The following is a 21,142-nucleotide window of genomic DNA, read 5'->3' on the forward strand; positions in this document are numbered from 1 at the left end:
CAAAACTGCACAGTCACCTGGACTACAAAGTAACTATTTTCTTGGTCATTGTATTTTCTCAGCATCTTGTCTGAGCTTCTGTTTTGCTCCCTAAGGTGCCTTAATGGCAATCAGGATCACCCATCTCCATTCAAGTCCAGAACTGAATTTTTACCATCATCTCTCCAAGATCTCATTCTTACAAGGCCACCTGCCTGGACTACCCACAATTTCTTCTTCAGGTTCAGCAATAGCTATTAACCCTTTTTTATCAGCTGCTTTCTAGATCTGAGTTTTTGCAACTACCTTTAAATGGTCCTTTGAAGATAGGTTGGTTATTTCAAACACCTGTCAGCATCCTAGTACATTAATTATGAGGCGTAATAGAACTCTTAGGTTTTGTATCGTATGTCTTAAATGTCAGAATGGATTTATATATCTCAAGACAAGAACACTCAGTATGTTGCAATTCAATATCCAGCAGAAAATAGAGAGCATTTCTACTTGTTTTTTCTTACAGAACAAAGCTGTGGAGGGCAAGAAATTTGGCTGGGTCTGCAGCATCAGGTGCCAACGATAAAGAGTAAGCAAAGGAATACACAGAATAAAAATGGTCTCTCTAAGTTATTCAACTTTTCATTGTTTCTACTGTAAACAACATTAATTACAGTCTTTGGTGAGAAATATAGTCTGTTGAGGGAGTAGGAAGGAAAGAAACCAGATACAGCTGTGGGAAGAGAGATGCAGGGGTTACCAAGAGCTTGTTTATTATTTCACATATCGACCAATCTGAAACAGAACTTTGAAACACAAAGTTGCCTTGCTAAGCAACTTAGAAATTGAAGAGATTGAAATTCATAAATGTTGATGAGAGTATCATCTTCTTTAAACTGTATTATTTTGAGATCTCCTTTCTGTGACAAAATAAAAATTAAGTATTTACTACAGAAATCTATGTGTCTGTTTTCACAAATGAAATTTTAAATCCTTTTTTCTATTTTACTCAGCTTTATTCAGTTTTCAGCCTATATATTTGATATAAGGTTTTGCTGCCTGGAAAACAAAAAAGTATTTTCTAGCCTGTGTCAGATTTTGTCCACAGAGAAAACAAGCATTTTCACTGAATTCAGTACTTTGCTGAATTAGGATCATGCCTTTCAAATACCTCAACTGCAGGGAAAATACTGTATTTCTTTTCACTGGCAGGGCACAAGGAGACGAATGCAACAGCTTTGAAGCACTCCCTGGCACAAAACAGATCTCACAGGTACAAGTGCTTATGAGGAGATAACACAGAGTTAGTGGTTTGTGATGTACAAGTAACATGGTGCAACACTGCCCAGAGAAGTGAAACTGCAGCTCTAACTGGTGCTCCTGTCCCTCCATTCCAGTGGCAGACTGGCAACAAGAGTCTGCTGCCTTGACTGGCCACCGCTTTTTACAGAAGTGGTCAAGTGACTCCTCTGTTTTCTTTTGCTGTGTTTGGAGCTGCCTTGTGTGCACGGTTCTCTCCTGGAATACTTGTGGACTATGAAGGCCTGGAGACTGCATTCTGGCTGGTCTATATGACGAACTAAGGGTATCAGAAAACAACCAACTTCCTGTAAAATGGACCACAGTATGAACTTAAGAGCACACCTGCAAACTTGTTAAAATTTCCACGTGTAAGCTCTTACCACATGTTAAGTGTGAGGTAGCTTACTGTGAAAGAAAGAAATAAATGCTGACCTTTTTACAAGCCAAAATGGGGGTAGATTAAAGATGGTAAAATTCACTGGAAATAAGCTATCTGGTGTTTTGCTGTGGAGTAAGAACTTGCTTGTGGCTAATAACTGCAGAATAGTTCTTGTTTACATCTCTGGTTAATTCATGGTCACTTGTGTGACCATGCCCTCTTTTGTAGAGCTAATATGCTCTAATCGTGCTGTTGCTATTTTAGAGGTCTAACTTTTCATTGGTATGTTCTGTCTCTGCAATAAATTTTCCCATAGTGTGTTATGGAGATGTAACTATATTCCAATTGCCCTGCCAGTAGGAAAAGCTTCTCTGTGCTAGGTCAGACAACTATACTATCTAACTGACAAAAAAAAAAACCCAAACCCAAACTGGTAAAACACCAATCTATTATCCATCAAGTTGCAGACTTTTTTACCTTTCTATTAAGAGCGTTCCTTAATCTACACAGTTAAACTTCAAAGCTAATAAAAATGAGCTCATAGAAAGCACACACGGATAAAGTGAACACTCCTTGAAACCATTTAAAGACTGAGAGGCATTACAGGTTGCAGGATTTGGGGCTAGTGCAAGGTGATCTCTCTCTTACTTTCTTTTGACCCATTTATCCCAGAAAAGGATGTCATACTATTCTCACTCCAGTCTCACTAGCAGTCCAGGAAATCCAAATAATCCTAGAGCTCTGATTCAATGTGTCGTTGTGGAGACGAGCATTTCTCAAATAGGAAAGATTGTAAGTGAAAGCTCCGTGGAAAGTGTCTGCTGGGACAGCTTCACTGGGAAAGCTCGTTCTCTTTAAGAATGCACTAGCTGAAATTGTTTTCTGCAGTTTATCTTTGCATCATTAATAAGTCCAAGATCATGGCAATCAAACTTCCATCCAGTCATTTTAATCTCCTTTAAATAATTCAGTGTGGTTAGTACCTGACTTAATTTGCACACTAATAGTGATGCAGGCACCCAGTCTTGTTTGCTGCTGAAATCTACAGATACCAGCTTCTTGAGAGAGATCAGTGGCTGCATGAAGGAAAGCCAACCGTCGCTTGTCACACAATTCATTGCCACGTCCAAGTGCTGAAGGTTCTGCAGATGTTCTTTCTCAAAAAAATTGCCTGTGAACATATATTTATTTATGTATTTATTTTTGCTTCAAGCCCTAATGGAGAGAATGATTCCTGTTTAAGATTTTGAAGAACTGAGTCTTATTGAATTCAGTTGAATTTCTGTGCTTAAAAAAATACCGCCTTTAATAGAAAAGGATTTAAATATGTGCTTGCATATTAGCTTTTTTCTTATTTAGAACCAAGAATGTAAAATATAGCAGCACAGATCACATTTTCTTTTTTTCTATCTAGACTTTCCTTCCTTGTTAAAACTTAACCTGCTGTAGGTTGCATACAACAGGATCCTTTTAACTACAGAGGTCAGTAGCTTAAATGGGCCTATGGACTGCTGCTCGTGAAAATTCTCATTCTTCTTGACATTTCATTTCTACGGTACCCTCAGAAGGGGTGAGTGATGTGATTCCAGGTAGTTTTTATGTCTCCCTGATCTTCAGCTATCTACCTTGGTAAAGGTTATACTAGTATTGGCCTTTTTAAACTCTACTGTTTACATAGATTCCATAACAGATGTTATGTTAGTGGAAGATTTGATGTAAGAAGAGCCCACTTGTATTTCTGTCATGTTTATGGAGGAGCTAATCAATCCATCAATCAAGGAAAAGATTCCCTCTTGAGATTCTTCACCAGGAATCTCCAGTTGCCTGCTGTCCTCCTTGCACTATGTATGCAGTGAAAAATGGTCCTTATTGAGCAGAAATGTGGGCATTATTTGGCTTATCTAATTTTATATATGTATACACTACCCAGACTTAATGCTATTTCACTTACATTATTAAAAGTTGCTGCGTTTCCTGAACTGGTTTTGAGTTTTGTCTGGTTTTTGTCCTTCATCTTTTCTTCACCCACAGTACCTTTCCTTACCTAGAATTCTGACCTCCACATCAGTGAGGCTCCACTTCCTCAATCCAAGTTTTGTCAGCTGTGGCATTGTTTCCAGTAGTTCTAACAATTTTGTTAGGCAAATCTTTACATCATCTCCCCAGGGAAGCATCAGCACTTTCATCCCAGGTAGAACATTTAAGCCATCAACTAAATGAAAATAAATGGGGGGTGGAGGGGGTGGGGGTGTTATAACAGCTCACTGTAAAATCACTTTAAAAAGTTAAACTAAATCACATTTCAACAGTGAAGAAAATACTGGTAGGTTAAAGACTGCAAGACTGTTGCTTTGATAGCAAAGACAGAGCAGACAATTGCATACAATATTTCTCACTTCCAAAAAATTCCCTTTCACTGACAGGAAATGGTTCAGGATAACAATTATACCCTATTTAAAAATAAAAGTGGAAAGAATTCTTGAATTTCTGTCTGGGTAAGTCTTAGAACTGAAGCTCATTCCCAATTTAAATGATTTATCTAAAGAAATCTTCTCACTTACCAAGTCTGTGGATAGCATCTTTTCCTTTCTTTTCCAAGTAATTTTCCGACAAATCAAGTACATACAGTTTTGGCAAATTACAAAGATTCTGAGCTACGGGAGAAATAAAAGCTTGTTATAGTTGTTTTCAATGCAGCATGACTTGACTTCTATTGCACCTTTCTTAGCTTTCTTTTTAATGAACAGCATGACGAGATTTTTAAAAGCCTCCAGGTTTTTCTTGCTTTTCTGATGCCTCTCTGATGCAAACTGTGATCTCTTGTTAATTGTGTCTCCAGGAAGTGATAAAATAAAGGACTTGGCCAGCTGTAAGAGCTGGAGTAATGGTTCTGTATAACTTACACTCTGGTGATTAAACTAATCTTCAGTGGTGATGAGAAAACTTTAAGATGTCTTTGCACCACAGAAGCAGGGCAAAGCTGTCTGAATACATGGGAGATTCTTTAGTGGTTTAAGCCCTGGAGACTTCAACCTCCTGCTTCACAAAGCTGTCAAGTTTTTTAATTATAACTTAAAAACATATATTTTATGGGATGAGAGAATTCTGGAAGACTAACTGCTAGCCTGAGTTCATGTATTTTAGTTACATAACTTTTATTTATCCTTATTTGTACTACTGTGACCTTGTTAAAATGATTTGAGTAGGTACCTGGATCTTTTTAGTAATGATTGAAACAAAAACAACTTTGAAAACTAGTTTTGCTTGCATCATCCATTATTTGCTTTGCTATTTTGTTTGTTTACAGAGCTATGCAATAGTTTATCTTTCTCTTCTATATAACCTTTATACTTACGATTTATATAAAAGCTTTATGTAAACTTTCCTTACCGCATTTTACATCTCTGCTAATTGAAACTCATTGTGAACCTAAGTGTTTCTGATTTTATCCTTATATGCTTTTTTCTTCTGTTATAGAATTAGGTTTGGTTTTCAAAACACACATATTCAGTTTGTAAAGTTACTATTACTATTCTTACCTAGAATTTCCACAGCATCACTGGAGATACAGCAGTTGACTAGTTGGATTTCTTCAAGTTCACTTAGTTCATCAGAGACTGATCTTACGATGTAGGTTATACCATCCCCAATAGCTGTCAAATGATTCATGTACAATGAGCGTAGCTTTCTCAAATTTCTGATACCTTCAGCTATGAATGAAAAAAAAAAAGGGCACATTGTTAGGTGAACTGTTTTGATACGTTTACGTTTTGATCGCAGCAAATGGCTAGACAGAATTAGATGTTTACTGCCTGCCATACTACAATATCTACATTTTGATGTCATGAAATATATGATAAGTTTTGTTTGAAAAAAAATGACAAACACAGCTTCCTGTTCAGCTACGGTACCGTGTAATCAATATAAATTGCCCCTCAGTCCAGAGAAAGTAACTCATAGAAGATCAAATGTGATCTTCCTGTGGAACAAATCCAGGAGAAGCATTTTTTTTTACCATGCCATCAAAGAGAGGATGGATAGACATATGAATTGCCATCTCCATTTCAGTTACCGGGTTGTACGGCCCTAGCAACCATTATTCAAACTTTTCAACCTTGGTATCCAGTGACTGACCTCGCAGAAAGTCAGCAAGAGGTCAGGGAAGGGAACTATATCACCTTTGCAACCTCCTGACTTGCAGTTCATGCAGATTAGTCAGCCCTGAGATCAGTATGTTAGATCTGTTTGACCACAGTGTGCATTTACTAACTTGAAAGGAGTACTCTAGTACTTTGTGACAATCAGGATACAGAACATATTAAGACTTCAATGCAAATCTACAAGAAATTACTTCTCTAAGCTAGATGACAGAATTTTCAAGTCCTAATAGTGTACCAACTTCAGACCAACTTGTTAAAACATATTCTCAGCACTATGTACATGATTATGGTGTGAAATAGGAGAGAGAAGTTACCTAATTTTTTTGCATCATCTTCATACATACTTATGTTGTCAAGTACAAGCCCTTCAGCATTTACAAGTTTCTTTATTCCATCAATAAGTCCACCTGCCAAAAAAAAACCCCATAGATATATACAGCATGTTAATTTAATACACAAACAAATTCATTTGCAGACCAGATACGCTTCAGTAATATTCGGTTCTTGTGAAAAGTAGGTAATAGTTTTGTGTGAAAACACGAATGTTTAAAAGGGATGACCTAGGGAGAATATGACAGAGCTCTACAAAATAATGAGTGCAAGGAAAAGGCTGGACAGAGACTGACTGTTCCTTTTTTTCTTACAGTACAAGAACAAGAGGCCACCAACTGAAACTAGTCCAAAACAAACATTAAGGACATAGTCCTTCACAGCCTTTGCCAAAGGATGCTGCAGATGCAATAAGTTTATATGGGTTCAAAGCAAAGACAGACAAATACTAGCAGGAACCCATTGAGGAGGTCACTGAATAAAGAAATCATAAGCACAGGCAACTGGTCTGAGCTTAAAAAGAGGCTGTGAGATTATTAAGAAGAAAGTATTATAGATGCTTGCATTGTTCTTGCTCTTCCTTAGATATCCACTTAGAGATGCTATTGGACACAATAAACCACAGCAGATGGATGCTTCCTCTGAATTAGTATGGCTGTTGTTATTGTGTTCTTATGCTTTTCTCCCTAACAATCTTGGCTGCACACAGGAAAGAGAATTAATTAATATGTAGTTCCAGAATAATCTTGAGATTGTATGTCATAGAATGATTGAAAAATTCTGCTTAGGACTTCGAAGGTCATCTAGTTCGATTTCCTGCACAAAGCAGGGCTGATTTTAAAGTTAGGTGAGGTTGCTAAGGGCCTTGTCCAGCCGTGTTTTGAAAATCTCCAAGGACAGGGATTAAATGACCTCCAGATCCCTGTTGCACCGTTTGATCACCATCCTGGTAAAAAATATTTTATGTCCAGTTGCAACTTCCCTTGTTACAAACTTGAAATTGTTCACCCTTGCTCTTTAATTGTGCACCTCTGAAAAGCTCTGTCTTTCTATATCACCCTTAAGATAATGGCAGACTGCAATTAGTTTCCCCATTAGCCTTTCCTTCTCCAGGCAAACCATGCCTAGTTGTCTCAGCTTCTCCTTGTGTATTAGGTGTTCCAGCACCCCAGCCACATCAGTGGCCCTCCATTGGACTCTAATCAGATTGTTAGCATCTCTTCTATACTGGGCAGCCTGAAACTGCATGTAACACTCCAGATTTGGCCTCGAGAGTACAGGACAGAAGGGAATAACCACTTCCCAGGGTACACTGGTATTAACACAGCCCACTGCATGCTTAGCCTTTATCACTAGAAGAGTGCTTTGCTTACTCATGAGATTTGGTATCAACAGTACTTGTGTACATTTCTCAAGACAAGACACATTCCTAGATAGCTTGAATGATGCAGAACTCAGAGCACAGCGCAGCAGCAGATGCACCCATCCTCTGCTAGCGCCCTGCTCTAACAATAGCGCTGAAGGATACCGCATGTGTGTGATTCATAGCATAAGGAAATACATGTCCCTCATCCTAATTGCAGAATCCTTCACCTCAGGTATGTCTGGAGCGTACTACGCTATAGTTACTACACTCTTCTTTATTATGCCATTGTAATTTTAAGAGAAAACATTTACTTAAGATAGAGGCATTTAATTAATTATGGGAATGACTTACCAAAAGTTACTGCAAATTTTCCATCATAATAGGCATCAACATCAGAACTAGACTTCTTTCAAAATGATGCTTACCCAGAAATTATGACAGAGATGTAGGATGCAACAATGGAGAATTTCTGTCCAATGTTACAAGTCTAGGTTAGGCTACAACACTCTTATTTGGTTGCCAAACACATATGTATCTGTTGTGAGAACTAAGTTAAGGTGATCGTATGCTGTATCCCATGGCACTTACAAAGATTAGCTAGCCTATAGGCCTTATCTCGTTTACTGTGGATTATTTGTACCAGAGCTGTTAATTTTTTTCTCCCATCTAGTGTTTTATTAAAAACCAGATTTTTTAATATATTGTGTACCAAGAACAAAGAATATGATGGAATTGCAACTTACAAGAATTCAAAGGCCTTTGTGTAGCAAGAACCAAGAATATCATGAAATGGCAACTTACAGGAATTCAAAAGCCAGACCTGACTTACACAACTAAATAACATAAGTAAATTTCCATAACTGAGTAAACTGCAGTCCCTTTCACCATGTATACAGACTTGCATTCTAGCATTATAACGTTTCTTAAACTGATGAAAACCACCATCTTCCATATACGAGTCAGCCACGAGCCCCTTTGTTTTACCTTCCCATCCACATTTATCTACAAGATATCATTTACTGCCAGTAATACTGTACCTTCTAGATTTTCACTTTGTAGATCTCTTATATGTAAGGTTTTCAGCTTTGTCATTGCTGTGATCTGTTGCTCATCTTCCACAGTAAGAGGTGTGGACTCCACAGTAAGATCTCGTAAGTTTTTACAGGTTTCAAGGACTTCATTCAATGTTCCTGTGATACCAGCGCTATTGCTGATGTGCAGCTTGAGGCTTGCAGCAGAGCAACATATTTTGCCCAGATATTTAATATCATGTTTCTTTAACTTGTTGAAATCTTGCAGTGTAATTTCTAAAGATCTGAGACTCTGGTTCCAGTTGAAAAATAAGGAGACAGCCTTTTCAGGAATGTAAGTTTTAAGCGAACTAATTTGAAGATCTTCCACATTCTCACTATCTATTTCCTTGCTTGGTGAGTAATTTCCAAAAAAATCTAACTTAATGAGTCCTAGTACACTAAGACAATTTGGTAAGTATCTAAAAAAATCAGAGAAATAAGTTGGGATATTTTGAGTATTAATGAAAATACTTTTATCACAAAAAAACTCTTCAAAATCTCTGCTCAAGGCTGATTTTGAAGAACTTTCATAGAAGAAATTAATAACACACTCGGCAAAAATATCCTTGTCAGTTCTTTTTAAATCTGCCTTTTCTGTTATATTTTCTGATTTTTTTGTGTATTCTCTTTCCAAAGCCAGATTCTTTTCAGAAATTTCTCTATGCTGATCAATTCTTTTCAGTAAGTCCAAAATTATTCTAGTGGCTTCTAGAGAGGATCCACAAGTGTAGAGGAGCAAATTGAAATAAGTATTAGTAATATCTGAAATAGAATTAATTTTCTGTAGATAACTATGCCCTTTCTTCACCTCTGCTTCTTGGCAGGATGTCAGTAGTTTGCACAGTTTTCTGCCTGCAGTGTATTCCTGAAATGATTTATGAAAGAATCTATATGTTGGTTTTAGTCTTTGAGCTGTGTATTTATTTAGAAGACCCGAAGCTAGCAGGACTTCTTCTCTTATGTCAGCTAAATCCTCAGACTGAAAATCAAATCTTTGATCAAATATTCCATCTAAAGCTAAGTCTCCACAATGATTGATGCTTAGCATAATATGGTTTTCTGTTATTTCTTTTGTTTTGTACCTGTTTTTCTCCACCATCAATTCATATAAAGTAGAGAAAAGTACAGTCTGGGTGCTTGGATGAAAACTACTTTCACCCATTTGGATGGCACAAGCAATGATGACAAAGAGTGGAGTCTTCATAAGGTTCTTCATGGAAGTGACCTCTTTAAGCTGGTTTATCAGACCATCAGCCAGCTTATTTGTCAAGACATTTTTAATGAGCTTCTTGCAACTTTCCTCTGAGAGATCTCCTATTTCAGCAATCAGTGACCCAAACTGTCTGATTTTATGGATACACTCAGTCCTGGTAGAAATAATAACCATGTTCTTGAATTTATGGTTTTCTTTAATCATTGCTTCCATCTCTGGACAGTTTGGGGGTTTGAATTCGTCATATCCATCTAACAGAAAAAGAACCCTTTGTCTTTGTGCAAGTAGCATTTTCATGAAATCTTGTTTGCAGATGGGGTATTGTTCAAAAAGAAGCTGATCGCAGACAGTCTCATATATTCCACCTCTTGTGCTAGTCAGGCTGATAAAGAAAACAAATTGGAATTTTTTCAAAGCCGAGCTATTTCCAGAAGCCCAGAGTACTGCAATTCTTTTTAGAAGAGTAGTTTTCCCTTTGCCAGCTTCTCCTTCTATAATGCAGGGATTTTTCAGTTCCTCCAGAAGGACATTTAGCGTCAGCTGCCCTTTTCTGCTATTATGTATATCTTTTTTCCACAGCAAGATGTCAGTATAGGCAGTTCCCAAATCAAAAATTATGTCAATGTCACTACCCAGAGGATGATATTTTTGAAAGGCTGAAGATAGATACACATACTTTAAATCCTGAATCAAGTAATTTAATTTATCTTGTTCCACTTGACCAATAGTACCTAAGGCAAACAGATCAAGTATCAGTGAATTGCATAGTCAATGAGTTTGTCAATTAAAATTTCATTCCTTTTGGAAGAACTACATGAATGTCCTTGCTAAATCAAAGAAATAGCAGTAAGCAAGAGGCATGAGATCTATTTATTGTCCACTGTCTAGGTGAGAGTTAATTGATAAGGGTTGTAGTTACTCCTTGTGCAAAAGATTCCTATAGTCTGCACATACCACTGCGGCTCCACTTAATTCCTTATTTGAGGGCCTTTGGGACTTATCCTATTCGTGCACTAGATTCCAAAAATGTAAGCTTGCATCCAAGCATATGAAAGCTTATATATGCAAATGCATGATCAGAGTATGAGAGTTTTATGTAATAAGGTTTTAATATGGAAAGAGCATTTATATGTAAATATATGAAAGGTGTTACAGTGTTAAGAGAGAGATTCGTAAATCAGTAACAGGTTCTGGCAATTAGACTGAATGAACTTTTAATCTGGTTCTTTTTTCAATCTATGCCTTTTGCATTTTTGTTACTTTTGGTTAGTCTAAGAGTTGCTTTCATACAGTTTGGAGGTGAGCTTAGTTGAAAATTCCATCATAGACATAATTTAATGTAGTAACATCTACAAAGTCTGAAGCCTACAAAAAAACAGCTTCTAAAGGGAGTCCTGGAAGGTTTGTATGCACTGCTTTTTTAAAGAGCATTTATATAGACTAAGGGACAGGACACGTATTTCAAGATCAGACTTTTGAAGCAGGTGGAGTAAGGAAGCACGATCTCACAAATTGAAGGAAATCGGGGAAACCTATTTTAGGGAAATGCTTTGGTAACAAATGTCATGCCTCTCTGGGAGTGCCGAAAGATTAGCCCAGGTGTATGCATTACATTCACACAATAAGGTAGTCCTTTAACAACAAACTTGCAGCCTGTGCACGAGTGGTTTCAGGTTCCAGGGAAGAGGTTTACATTTGAAAAATTCGTTACATATCTCCATTAAATTTTACATTAATTTTGTCCATAGAACTGATCCAATCCAGCATTCAGCTCACCCACAACTCACTTATCATAAACAGTGATGGGACGTGTTTAACTGTCTGAACTTCAGCTGTCTCATCACAGATGATTTTCACCCTTTCAGAATTTTTCACTGGATTCGGATTTCCCCTCTTTGTGTCTTAACATTTGTAAAATTTCATGGTGTTCACTGTCTTATTCTCTCAGATGAAACAATTCAGACCATCCAAATTGAATAAGAATTTACTTAACTACAGAATTATAAGACCTTTGTAAAAATGAGTGCAAGTTTTTTGGGTTTTTTTCCTATAATAATTTAACTCCTGACTAGAAGACAAAAATATAACCAGTAATACTTACAATATCCTTGCAGGTCATGAAAGAGAAAAGGGTTGTGCTTCTCAAGTGACCTAACCAAAATATTGCAGGCTTCTGAACCTTTATTCAAAATCATGTAAATCATCATTCTTGAGGCTTCTTGTTCAACCTTTTCACAGGCAATGGTATTTACTTCTTCACAAGACATGACATTGCAGGCCAAGAGGTCATCTGCTATTTGCTTGACAGTGATCATTCCCATTCTTTGAATGAGATGTACTCTGTTGCTTTTTATAAATTCCACTGAGAAGAGAGAATTCCATTTCTTAGAATAAGTCTAGCTCATACAGTAGCTGGCACATAAACTGTCCTTCACTATTTGATGCAGACTTTTGTGGTGCACCGAGTGGTTAATATCTACACAGGTACAAATAGTACTCAGGAACTGGTGAGATCTTAGTAGGAATGTATTTATAAAAGTTTCTGTGAATGGATGGGAGGTTTCTGGTAAAAAAAAAAAAAAAGATGCAGTGTAGAATGTATCAGTATGGGTATGGAAGTTACATGATATGTCCGAGATGTTGGCTGGCATCGCAGAAACATATTAAAAGTTTCAATGGAAATTGCTTTGGAAAATTGTATCATTTACTGATACGTCTAAATATGGGTTCATATTTCTGGATCTGCATTAGAAGACCTTGGCAAGTTCATGCAGGTCATGACAAATATAATCTGATTCTTTAAACGAAACCTGTATGAAGTACTTAAACATTATTACAGTCATTTTAAGACTAAAAAAGTCAAACAAGTTACACTTAATGCCCAAGCTCACAGGCAGTCCTGAACACATCCCGGGATGAAAACATCCCCAAACAGGCTTCTGTACTCTGTGGTTGGGATGGCTAAGAAGCAGTGTTGGGGCATGCAAGCGCTCCTAACCAGAAGGAATATATATATGATATTTCTCTGCGTGTAGCTTGGATAAATGCACAGATTCTCAGCTCCCAAGCTAGCCAAGAGTACCTGGCCAAAATTACTTTTTAATAGCCAGCCGAAGGTAGGTAACAGCACTGTAGGGGCAGTAAGGAGATAAAAGAAAGACATTCTAGGAATGAGTTGGAGCTCTGGTCTGATGTTGGTAAATTGGAGTCATTAGGGACAGCCCCATTTCAGTTGGGCAGCTCTGTTCTCTTTCCTTCCACAAATATCTAGGACAGGTTTAAGATATAACAGTAATCACTAGGGTAGTCATAGGAATGTCCTTTGTGGGAAGACATGTATGTGTCACAAGCGTTTCTCCAGAAAGTGTTGCATTTTGAGAATTTTACATTTTTTACAAATTTGCAATTTCATTGTGTGGAATTTTAAAATAAATGTTGGGGGCATCGATTAACTTGCACGTATCAAAATAAAACTGGACTATCTTTCCTCTAAGTTTTTTAGATGTTGAATACTACAGTAAATAAGACTTTTTCAGGGATAATTTTATAAAACTTAAGCTTCTGTATAATTGTGAGGGAAAGGGAGAAGGTGGTCTTTACATGTCTGAAATTATCTGCAATATTTTGGAATAAACCATAAAAATTACTGTAAGACAGCTAACACAAGAAATATCCAGTTCAGAAAAATATTTTGTCAGAAAAAATTATTAATCCAAAATTTTCTATCTGTAATACGTTGAAATAGAGATTTTTTTATTAAAAAAAAATCTGTAAAGGCTACCTTTAAAAGATGTTTTAGAGCAAGACTTTTTACAATGTTAATAAATAGCCATATTATATAACTAGAACATAAATATAGCAATTATAATGTATTAGTTTTTGAAAAGACATTTACTTTTTAAGGTTATCTGATTTTTTAATGGCTATTTTCATCTAACATTAAATACAAAGAAACTGCAGTTTATGAATCTTACTTGTTCAGACTGAAAGTTTCAATGTTTGAACTATGGAACGGTGAATCTAATATCCAGACTGAAAAATAAAACAAATCAAAAGATTGAATACTTCAGATATTGCTGTCACTCTCCTAGACCAGAAAAAAAATAGCTTTAGTGAAATGCTGATATGAAACTAGTCAGATATAACAATACTCTCTCTAGGTGAATTGACTACAATTACTTTGACTTGATATCTCAGACATATATTTTATAACTTTCAAGCACGGTTCAAATCAATAAGCAGGAAATATTGATTTAAGCAAGTGATTTTAATCTTCTGTGCTTTGATTCCTAAGAAACAGATCATTCTCATAGACCAGCATAACCATTAAAATATAACCTTTAAAGTAAATTTGGTGATTATTTTTGACAGCCAGAAAGATACAGTTCATTTTTCACATTGTTTCAGTTCATGTTTCACATAGTTTCATAATGTAATATATATACGCAGATTCTTATTTTTCATATTTTTATCATTAAGGAGAGTGAATGAGACATATGTTACTTATTTATTTGTTTTTACTTGGAATGATAACAAGATATATTTGGATGGAAATGGTAAGTAAGGTAATAGCGTACAAAACCAACATTTACATCAATGTGTTCATTACATAAAACTAAATAAAGGTACCTTAAATAAAATCACTTTTAATAGATAGGACTGAGAAAATAAAGTACATTAGTGATTGATAACATGTAGCAGGTCAAATGAAAGGTCCATCTAGCTCAGTATCCTGCCTCCAGCAGTGCCTTCTGTAAGATGTTCCTTTCCTTGGGCTCTTTTCCATTTCCATTATATTCTTGTTGAGATGGAATGCTACAGCAGATCGTGGTATTAAGATACAATATGGCTTTATGGATGGACACAGTGCCACAATAAAGTTCTCGCTTTCATTCTCCATTTTCTGACATTTCCTTCCATTTGCTGAATTCCACTGAGCATTGAGCAGATATTTTCATAGAGCTATCAATTTTAATCCCCAGCTCTTATTCGGAAGTGTTAATCACCATCGTCATGTAAGCAAAACCACCATTTTTAAGAGTAACTTAATATACTGAATGAAAAATACTTTTGTTTAGACAAACTTTTTTAAAAAATCCTTAAAATACTCAAATACCAAGTGTAGAAGCACAGTCTGTTGACATTAGCCCTCTCTAATCCAAAACTCAAATATTCTAAAGCTTCTAGAATCTACAGTATTTTCCAGTATTACCAGCTTTACTTAGTAATAAACTCATAGTTTGTAGCACACTAAATAGTATGTTAATAGTAAGTAAAAATAACTGTTAGTATACTAGATTATTACTTAGCCAGAAGTTCTGGAAAACTATTCTAGCTTTACATTGCTGAAAGACTAATTTGAACTCCTGTAAAAAGTATCACTTTAAATATTACAACTTTTCTAATGGTTTTTCTAAGTAAATGTCACAGTCTTTTATTTTTTGTTTAAAGAAATAGCAAAAATACATAGGTGCAAATTCCTCGCTGTCAAAGGCATGTAAGATTTTTTAAGAGAAAAAAATTTATAGCAAAATGAAGTTAAATAATTTCTGAACTTTCTTCTTTACAAATACTCAACAAGTAAGGCAGTGGTAAGAAAGAAAGCAGTTTACTCACATCAGCATGCTCTCAAATTAAAAAGACTCAGTAAGCAGCAAAGCGTCATAGTCGTTGTCAAAATGGTCTCCATATTATCTGTAGGTTCCTTCTCTGCAAGGTTCCTCCTTGTACAATTACTTAATATCCTGTTTGCTTAAAAAGTATGTTGTGTAATACCTTTCTGTCGCCAGAAACATATGGAACTCTTTTTTGATATACAGAAGTTCCAGTTCATAACTATTTCAAATTTTACGATGCTCCAGTTATCAAAAACCTAGCCTTCGGTCCAGGGTTAATGGTCAAGACAGTAAATATTTCTACCAGTAGAAATGAGTGTATCTACTATGCATTTACTTCATTCACTCTTTAATGGTTTCATTAAAAGATCGTAACTTTAACTCACGAGCGAGATGTTCACTGTGGAACTTTGTGATACCTAGACTAGACCATGGAGTCTTGCTGTTCCAAGAACCCAGGGCTCAGGGCTTTCCTCACTAATTAGAGCAGCACTGACTCAAGCAACTAGATATACTGAGGCAGGGCCAAAGAGAGGGCCTAACAACCCTAGACGCAAATGCAAAAGCCATTTTAAAGTGGATGATTTATACTACCATCAGCATAAAGATTAGTCTAATCTGATATTACTCTGAGACATTAGGAGTAAAACTCCCCAGCAACTCTGCCTACTTCCCCTGTCACAGTCGTTGGCTCCAGACTTCCCCCAAGAAATCGGAGGATGACTCTTAATATCCGTGATTCTGACTTCCTTTTCACACAGTAAATATTACAAAATGTTTCAGTAAATTCAAATACTGCATGATTCTTGTACTTCTAAAACTAAAATGAAACAGAAGCCCTTTCTAATATAACCATTTGTAGATAGATTGTATTCGTGGCTGTCCAACAAGGTCTTTGCATGCAGCACAGCTTTGTACAGCCTTTTTTAATACTTTCCCTTTTTCCTTTCCCCGACTACTATACAGTAAGCCAGAGTGCAAGCAAATTGTCCCAGTGGTGATAGTAATGAAGGCAGTGCTTGCAAACAGTTAGATACATGGAAGGGTGGCTATGTGCAAAGAGCTACAAGACAACCTGAACTTCAGCAGTCCAACTGGAGCAACTAACGATTGCTCACATTTTCACATGTAGTCTGCGCCTTAATCAATGAAGGTCACTCCTCAAGTGCACAGAAAGGGAAAACGCATAAAATGCTGAGACATCTAGTAGCAGCATCTGGGTGAAACAGGTTACTCAACTGCTTTTGAACACCTTTTTTTCAGAATCCCACTCTGAACTGAAACCCTGGACGAGGTCTGGTCTGGCAAAAGGAGTGTTGGAGTGCCCTCCGCTGGCACAGCCCAGGCAGGGACAGCCAACGGGTTGCTCACTTGCACAGTCTGAAGGGGAAGGGAAGGGGGCTGAAAAGAGGCGGAGGACAACCAAAACCTTAATATTTGAGCAAATGCTGAGAAAAAGGCAGAGTGCCTGGATCGGGTGTGTTTCTTGATCCTTAGCTGCTCTTGTGTGCCAGGGCATCAGGAGGAGCAACTCTTGAAAATCTACTCGCTGTTCTTATTTTAGGTAAGCATGCTCAGAACGTCTTTCCTCTGTCTCCTTCAGCGTTTCTTCTGTGTGAAATTCCATTTGGATCTCAGCTGGTCAAAAAGCCCCTAGGAAAAAAAAATAATTAAAACAAGTTTCCTCCTACTATCAAAATCCTGTTTAAAAAGAGGACATAATAAATATCTTTATTGAAAGCAGAGAAACAGAATGACTTACTTACCCATGTTCATACAGAGATCATAGTCAGATTCATAGACAATGAGAAAATATGGAAAATATTTCCAAATAGAGAACAAGATCTCTTCTTTGCTAGGCATGCTCAGCAGTGTCACGAAATTGTCTTCTGCTTCACATCAACCTACATGTATTTTAGTTGTACTTAGAAAATCATACAGCATATGTACAGCACTGGGTCCAGCGCACAAAGCCAAGAAATGAGGAGAGAAAGAACAAGTCACCCAGCCTATCGTGAAATCTCATTTCTCACTGCTTCTGTTTCACGCATTAATAAAATCTACATTTGTGGCTCATCTTATTGCATAACATACTGTTATAGATTATCACTGTCCCAAGTTTCCTCATCAAAGCTGATCCAGTGTGAGACTTCACCTCTTTCTCTTTTGTCTCCTCCCTCTCTTTTACAGTGCCTTGAGAGCTACTCCTCACATTTATCAAGAGGTATACTACTTTTGTCCCACACACCTCCAACTCTTGTTCTAGCAGTGTATCTTGCTGGTCTTGTTAGGAGACAGGTACCAAACTCCTTAAAGGCTTTGAGACCCGACTTCAATAAATAATAATTACAATGAAGTGACAGGTTTGCCTTAAGTGCAAGCAATTCCTTGTCATGGCATTCTTTGTTGTCATCCCCATATGTAGTTAAATAAAAAGAAAAAAAAAACCAACCAACCAACCAAGCAAGCAAACAAACAAAAAACCCCAAACCCACAAATAAGGAAAGGAGCCTAGGCTTTACAGAGGGATCTGGACAGGCTGGATCGATGGGCCAAGGCTAATGGTATGAGGTTCAACAAGGCCAAGTGCCAGATCCTGCATTTGCATCACAACAACCCCATGCAGGGCTACAGGCTTGGGGAAGAGTAGCTGGAAAGCTGCCTGTTTGAAAAGGACCTGGGGGTGTTGGTCAAGAGACAGCTGAATATGAGCCAGCAGTGTGCCCAGGTGGCCAAGAAGACAAACAGCATCCTGGCCTGTATCATAAATAGTGTGGCCAGCAGGACTAGGGAAGCAATTGTACCTCTGTACTCTGCACTGGTGAGGCCATACCTTGAATAGTGTGTTCAGTTTTGGGCCCCTCACTACAAGAAAGACATTGAGGTGCTGGAGCGTGTTCAGACAAGGGCAACAAAGCTGGTGAAGAGTCTAGAGTACAAGTCTTATGAGGAGCTGCTGAGGGAACTGGTGGTGTTTAGCCTGGAGAGAAGGAGGCTGAGGGGAGATCTTCTTGCTCTCTACAACTACCTGAAAGGAGGTTGTATCGAGGTGGGGGTTGGTCTCTTCTCCCAAGTGGCAACTGATAGGACAAGAGGAAACAGCCTCAAGTTGTGTTAGGGGAGGTTTAGATTGCATATAAGGAAAAAATTCTTCACTGAAAGGGTTATCAAACATTGGAACAGGCTGCCCAGGGAAGTGGCGGAGTCACCATCTGTGGAGGTATTTAAAGGACATGTAGACGTGGTGCTTAGGGACATGGTTTAGTGGTGGACTTAGCAGTGCTATGTGAAGGGTTGGACTTGATGGTCTTAAGAGTCTTTTCCAACCTAAATGATTCTGTGATTCTAAATTTGTCCAAAACCGGATGTGTCTGGCATCCTATGGAGAGCACAGCTTCCAGAAGCATCCAAGATATCCCAGCAACAACAGGGAACACCACAATCGTAACAGTGTAGGTAAATATAATCACAGAATATCTTGAGCTGGAAGGGACCCATAAGGACGATCGAGTCCAACTCCCTCCTCCTCACGGGACTACCTACAAATAAAACATATGACTAAGAGCATCATCCAAAAGCTCCTTGAATTCTGACAGGCTGGCTGTAACAGACTAAAGAGGAAGAGACATCAGAAATTCAAAGAAGCCTATTGCAAAGGTCTTGTAACAAACAAGTTCCTCATAATAGTTATGAAAATGAGTTACTCTTAACAGATGTCTTGATTGCTCAACTTTTTAAAGGAGAAATCAAATTACACAAATATCTGTAGGGCTGTTTTGTATTATCAAGACAGCTTTCAATTAAAAAATAGGTTACGTGCAATTATAGGTGTGGTTTTTTCTGCTGCTGCATGGAAACTGACAATCACTGTAAAATGTCCACAGAGAACCTGAACCCAATTTATATTTGATACAAATGCAAACTTCAGTTATGGTTGGATATGGCAAAGTAGGAACTTTCCAGACATGTTCTCTCCATAAAAATCAGATTGGCTTTTACTTGTTCAAAATTATTTGAGATGGAACTCACAGTAATTTCCTTTAATGGGATATATATCTCAGAAAGGAGGTTCCTTTTCCAAATCAAACCTAATGCAATTTCTCATCCTATAACTTTTTCAGTTTAAAATACATCCATATTTATACTCCATGGTATTTAATTAGCTCTATGTATGGAATAGAATTAAATATTTGTAGCATGAATATCAAATTTAAGCCTGTTTCCCTGAGATGTCAGGAAAAAAGTATCCTCTGAGAATAAATGTGTTGGTATTCAGCAGGCAGCAGAGGGAAGAAGCTAATGGCTAAGCCTAAGCGGGGTTATCTGGGAGCTTTTCTGTTAAATCTTGTAGTTGTTGAACACATAAAAAGCGAGATCCTGGTTCCTGACTCTTCAAAGCATTCTTCAACCAGAGCCATCGTGCTTGTCCTCTTATTATAACAGGGACTGGCAACAGCATCTCAATCATATTATTTTACAACTCCTTTAGTACTTCATAGGTCTCTCTGCAGGTCCATCAAAAACATGCTTCACAGCACTATCATCAACCAGATCAAGAACAGACTATTTGGTGATGCTTTGCAGGTTATCAGACTGGGCATTAGGAAACATTTCTTTAGAGAGAGGTTGGTCAAACAGTGGAACAGGCTTCCTAGAGAGGTGGTTAATGCTTCAAGCCTGCCAGTGTTTAAGAGGCATTTGGACAATGCCCTTAATAACATTCTTTAACATGGTCAGCCATGAATCGGTTAGGCAGTGGGACTAGATGATCGTTGTAGGTCCTTCCAACTGAAATCTAATCTAATCTAATCTATTCTATTCTATTCTATTCATCACACTTGCTGCTAGTAAGGCCCGATAAAGAGGCTATCTTGGACGTAGCAGCTTAAACTGTGGGAGAAATTTTTGGATATGTTAATGCATTTTAATTATGAACTAAAAAGGCTGCTATTCTGGAGTATATGCAATGTGCTGCATTCTACATCTGATTTGTGACTATGCCAGATTTCCTTCTAGAGAAGGGAATTGCAGGAGGGCAGTCCAGAAACCTCAGAACTGCAGGGGACTACCAAGGATACCATTATTTACAGGAACTGGGCATAGCTTAAAAAATAGTAGGAAAACCACATACAGTTACTGAAAGGGAGCAAATTCAGAAGAACGGGAGAGAAATAAGGATGTAGGGTAACAGAATAGATTTAGGATTGTATATGTAAACAATTAGCAAATGGGTTGCAGATGACCATGATGACACTTGGAGTCATAAAAAATATCAGTGAATAGCAAAGATGGAAGCAAATCCTTCTGAAGACTCACAAGGAAGGACGCATTTTTTCACATCCATTGCAAAAGAAAAGCATTTGGGATGATGATTTTATTCAACAAAGATATAAAAATAAGTCCAGAGTTATATTTGAAAGGCCAAGTATTTGACAGCAAACCTTTTGCTGAAGTTCAAAATAGCATATTTAGCGGTATGCAGGAAGCAGGTAACGTGGGTCAACCTGCATATAGAAAGACACAAAGGAAATCTCTATGAAATGAAAAGCGGATTTACAATTAAAGAGGGTAACAGGCAGAGAGTAGGTGGGGGCAGACAGAGGGCATTGGCCGCGTGGATGAACAACTTCTAGGAGAAAACCAGGAAAACTCGTTGCAGATGGCGAGGCGGGGGGGGGGGAGCGGGGCGCGAATCTGCCGTGCTAGGGCGCTGCAGATGCCGGATTTCTGT

At 37.6% G+C, this 21,142-nt stretch overlaps 1 protein-coding gene across 1 annotated transcript; it reads right to left on the minus strand.

Annotated features, from left to right (window-relative positions):
- Window positions 1–2,508: 2,508 nt before the first annotated feature.
- NLRC4 (NLR family, CARD domain containing 4) lies at window positions 2,509–12,117 on the minus strand. Its single transcript, XM_009880442.1, has 7 exons — window positions 11,898–12,117; window positions 8,548–10,527; window positions 6,129–6,221; window positions 5,194–5,364; window positions 4,216–4,308; window positions 3,699–3,866; window positions 2,509–2,825 (listed from the first exon to the last, which is right to left on the minus strand). The coding sequence occupies exons 1-7, from the start codon at window positions 12,115–12,117 to the stop codon at window positions 2,509–2,511; spliced, it is 3,042 nt and encodes a 1,013-aa protein (XP_009878744.1).
- Between the last annotated feature and the right edge of the window lie 9,025 nt (window positions 12,118–21,142).

The sequence above is a fragment of the Charadrius vociferus genome, unplaced genomic scaffold, assembly GCF_000708025.1.
Source record: "Charadrius vociferus isolate BGI_N301 unplaced genomic scaffold, ASM70802v2 scaffold62, whole genome shotgun sequence".
NCBI classification, from domain to species: Eukaryota; Metazoa; Chordata; class Aves; order Charadriiformes; family Charadriidae; genus Charadrius; species Charadrius vociferus.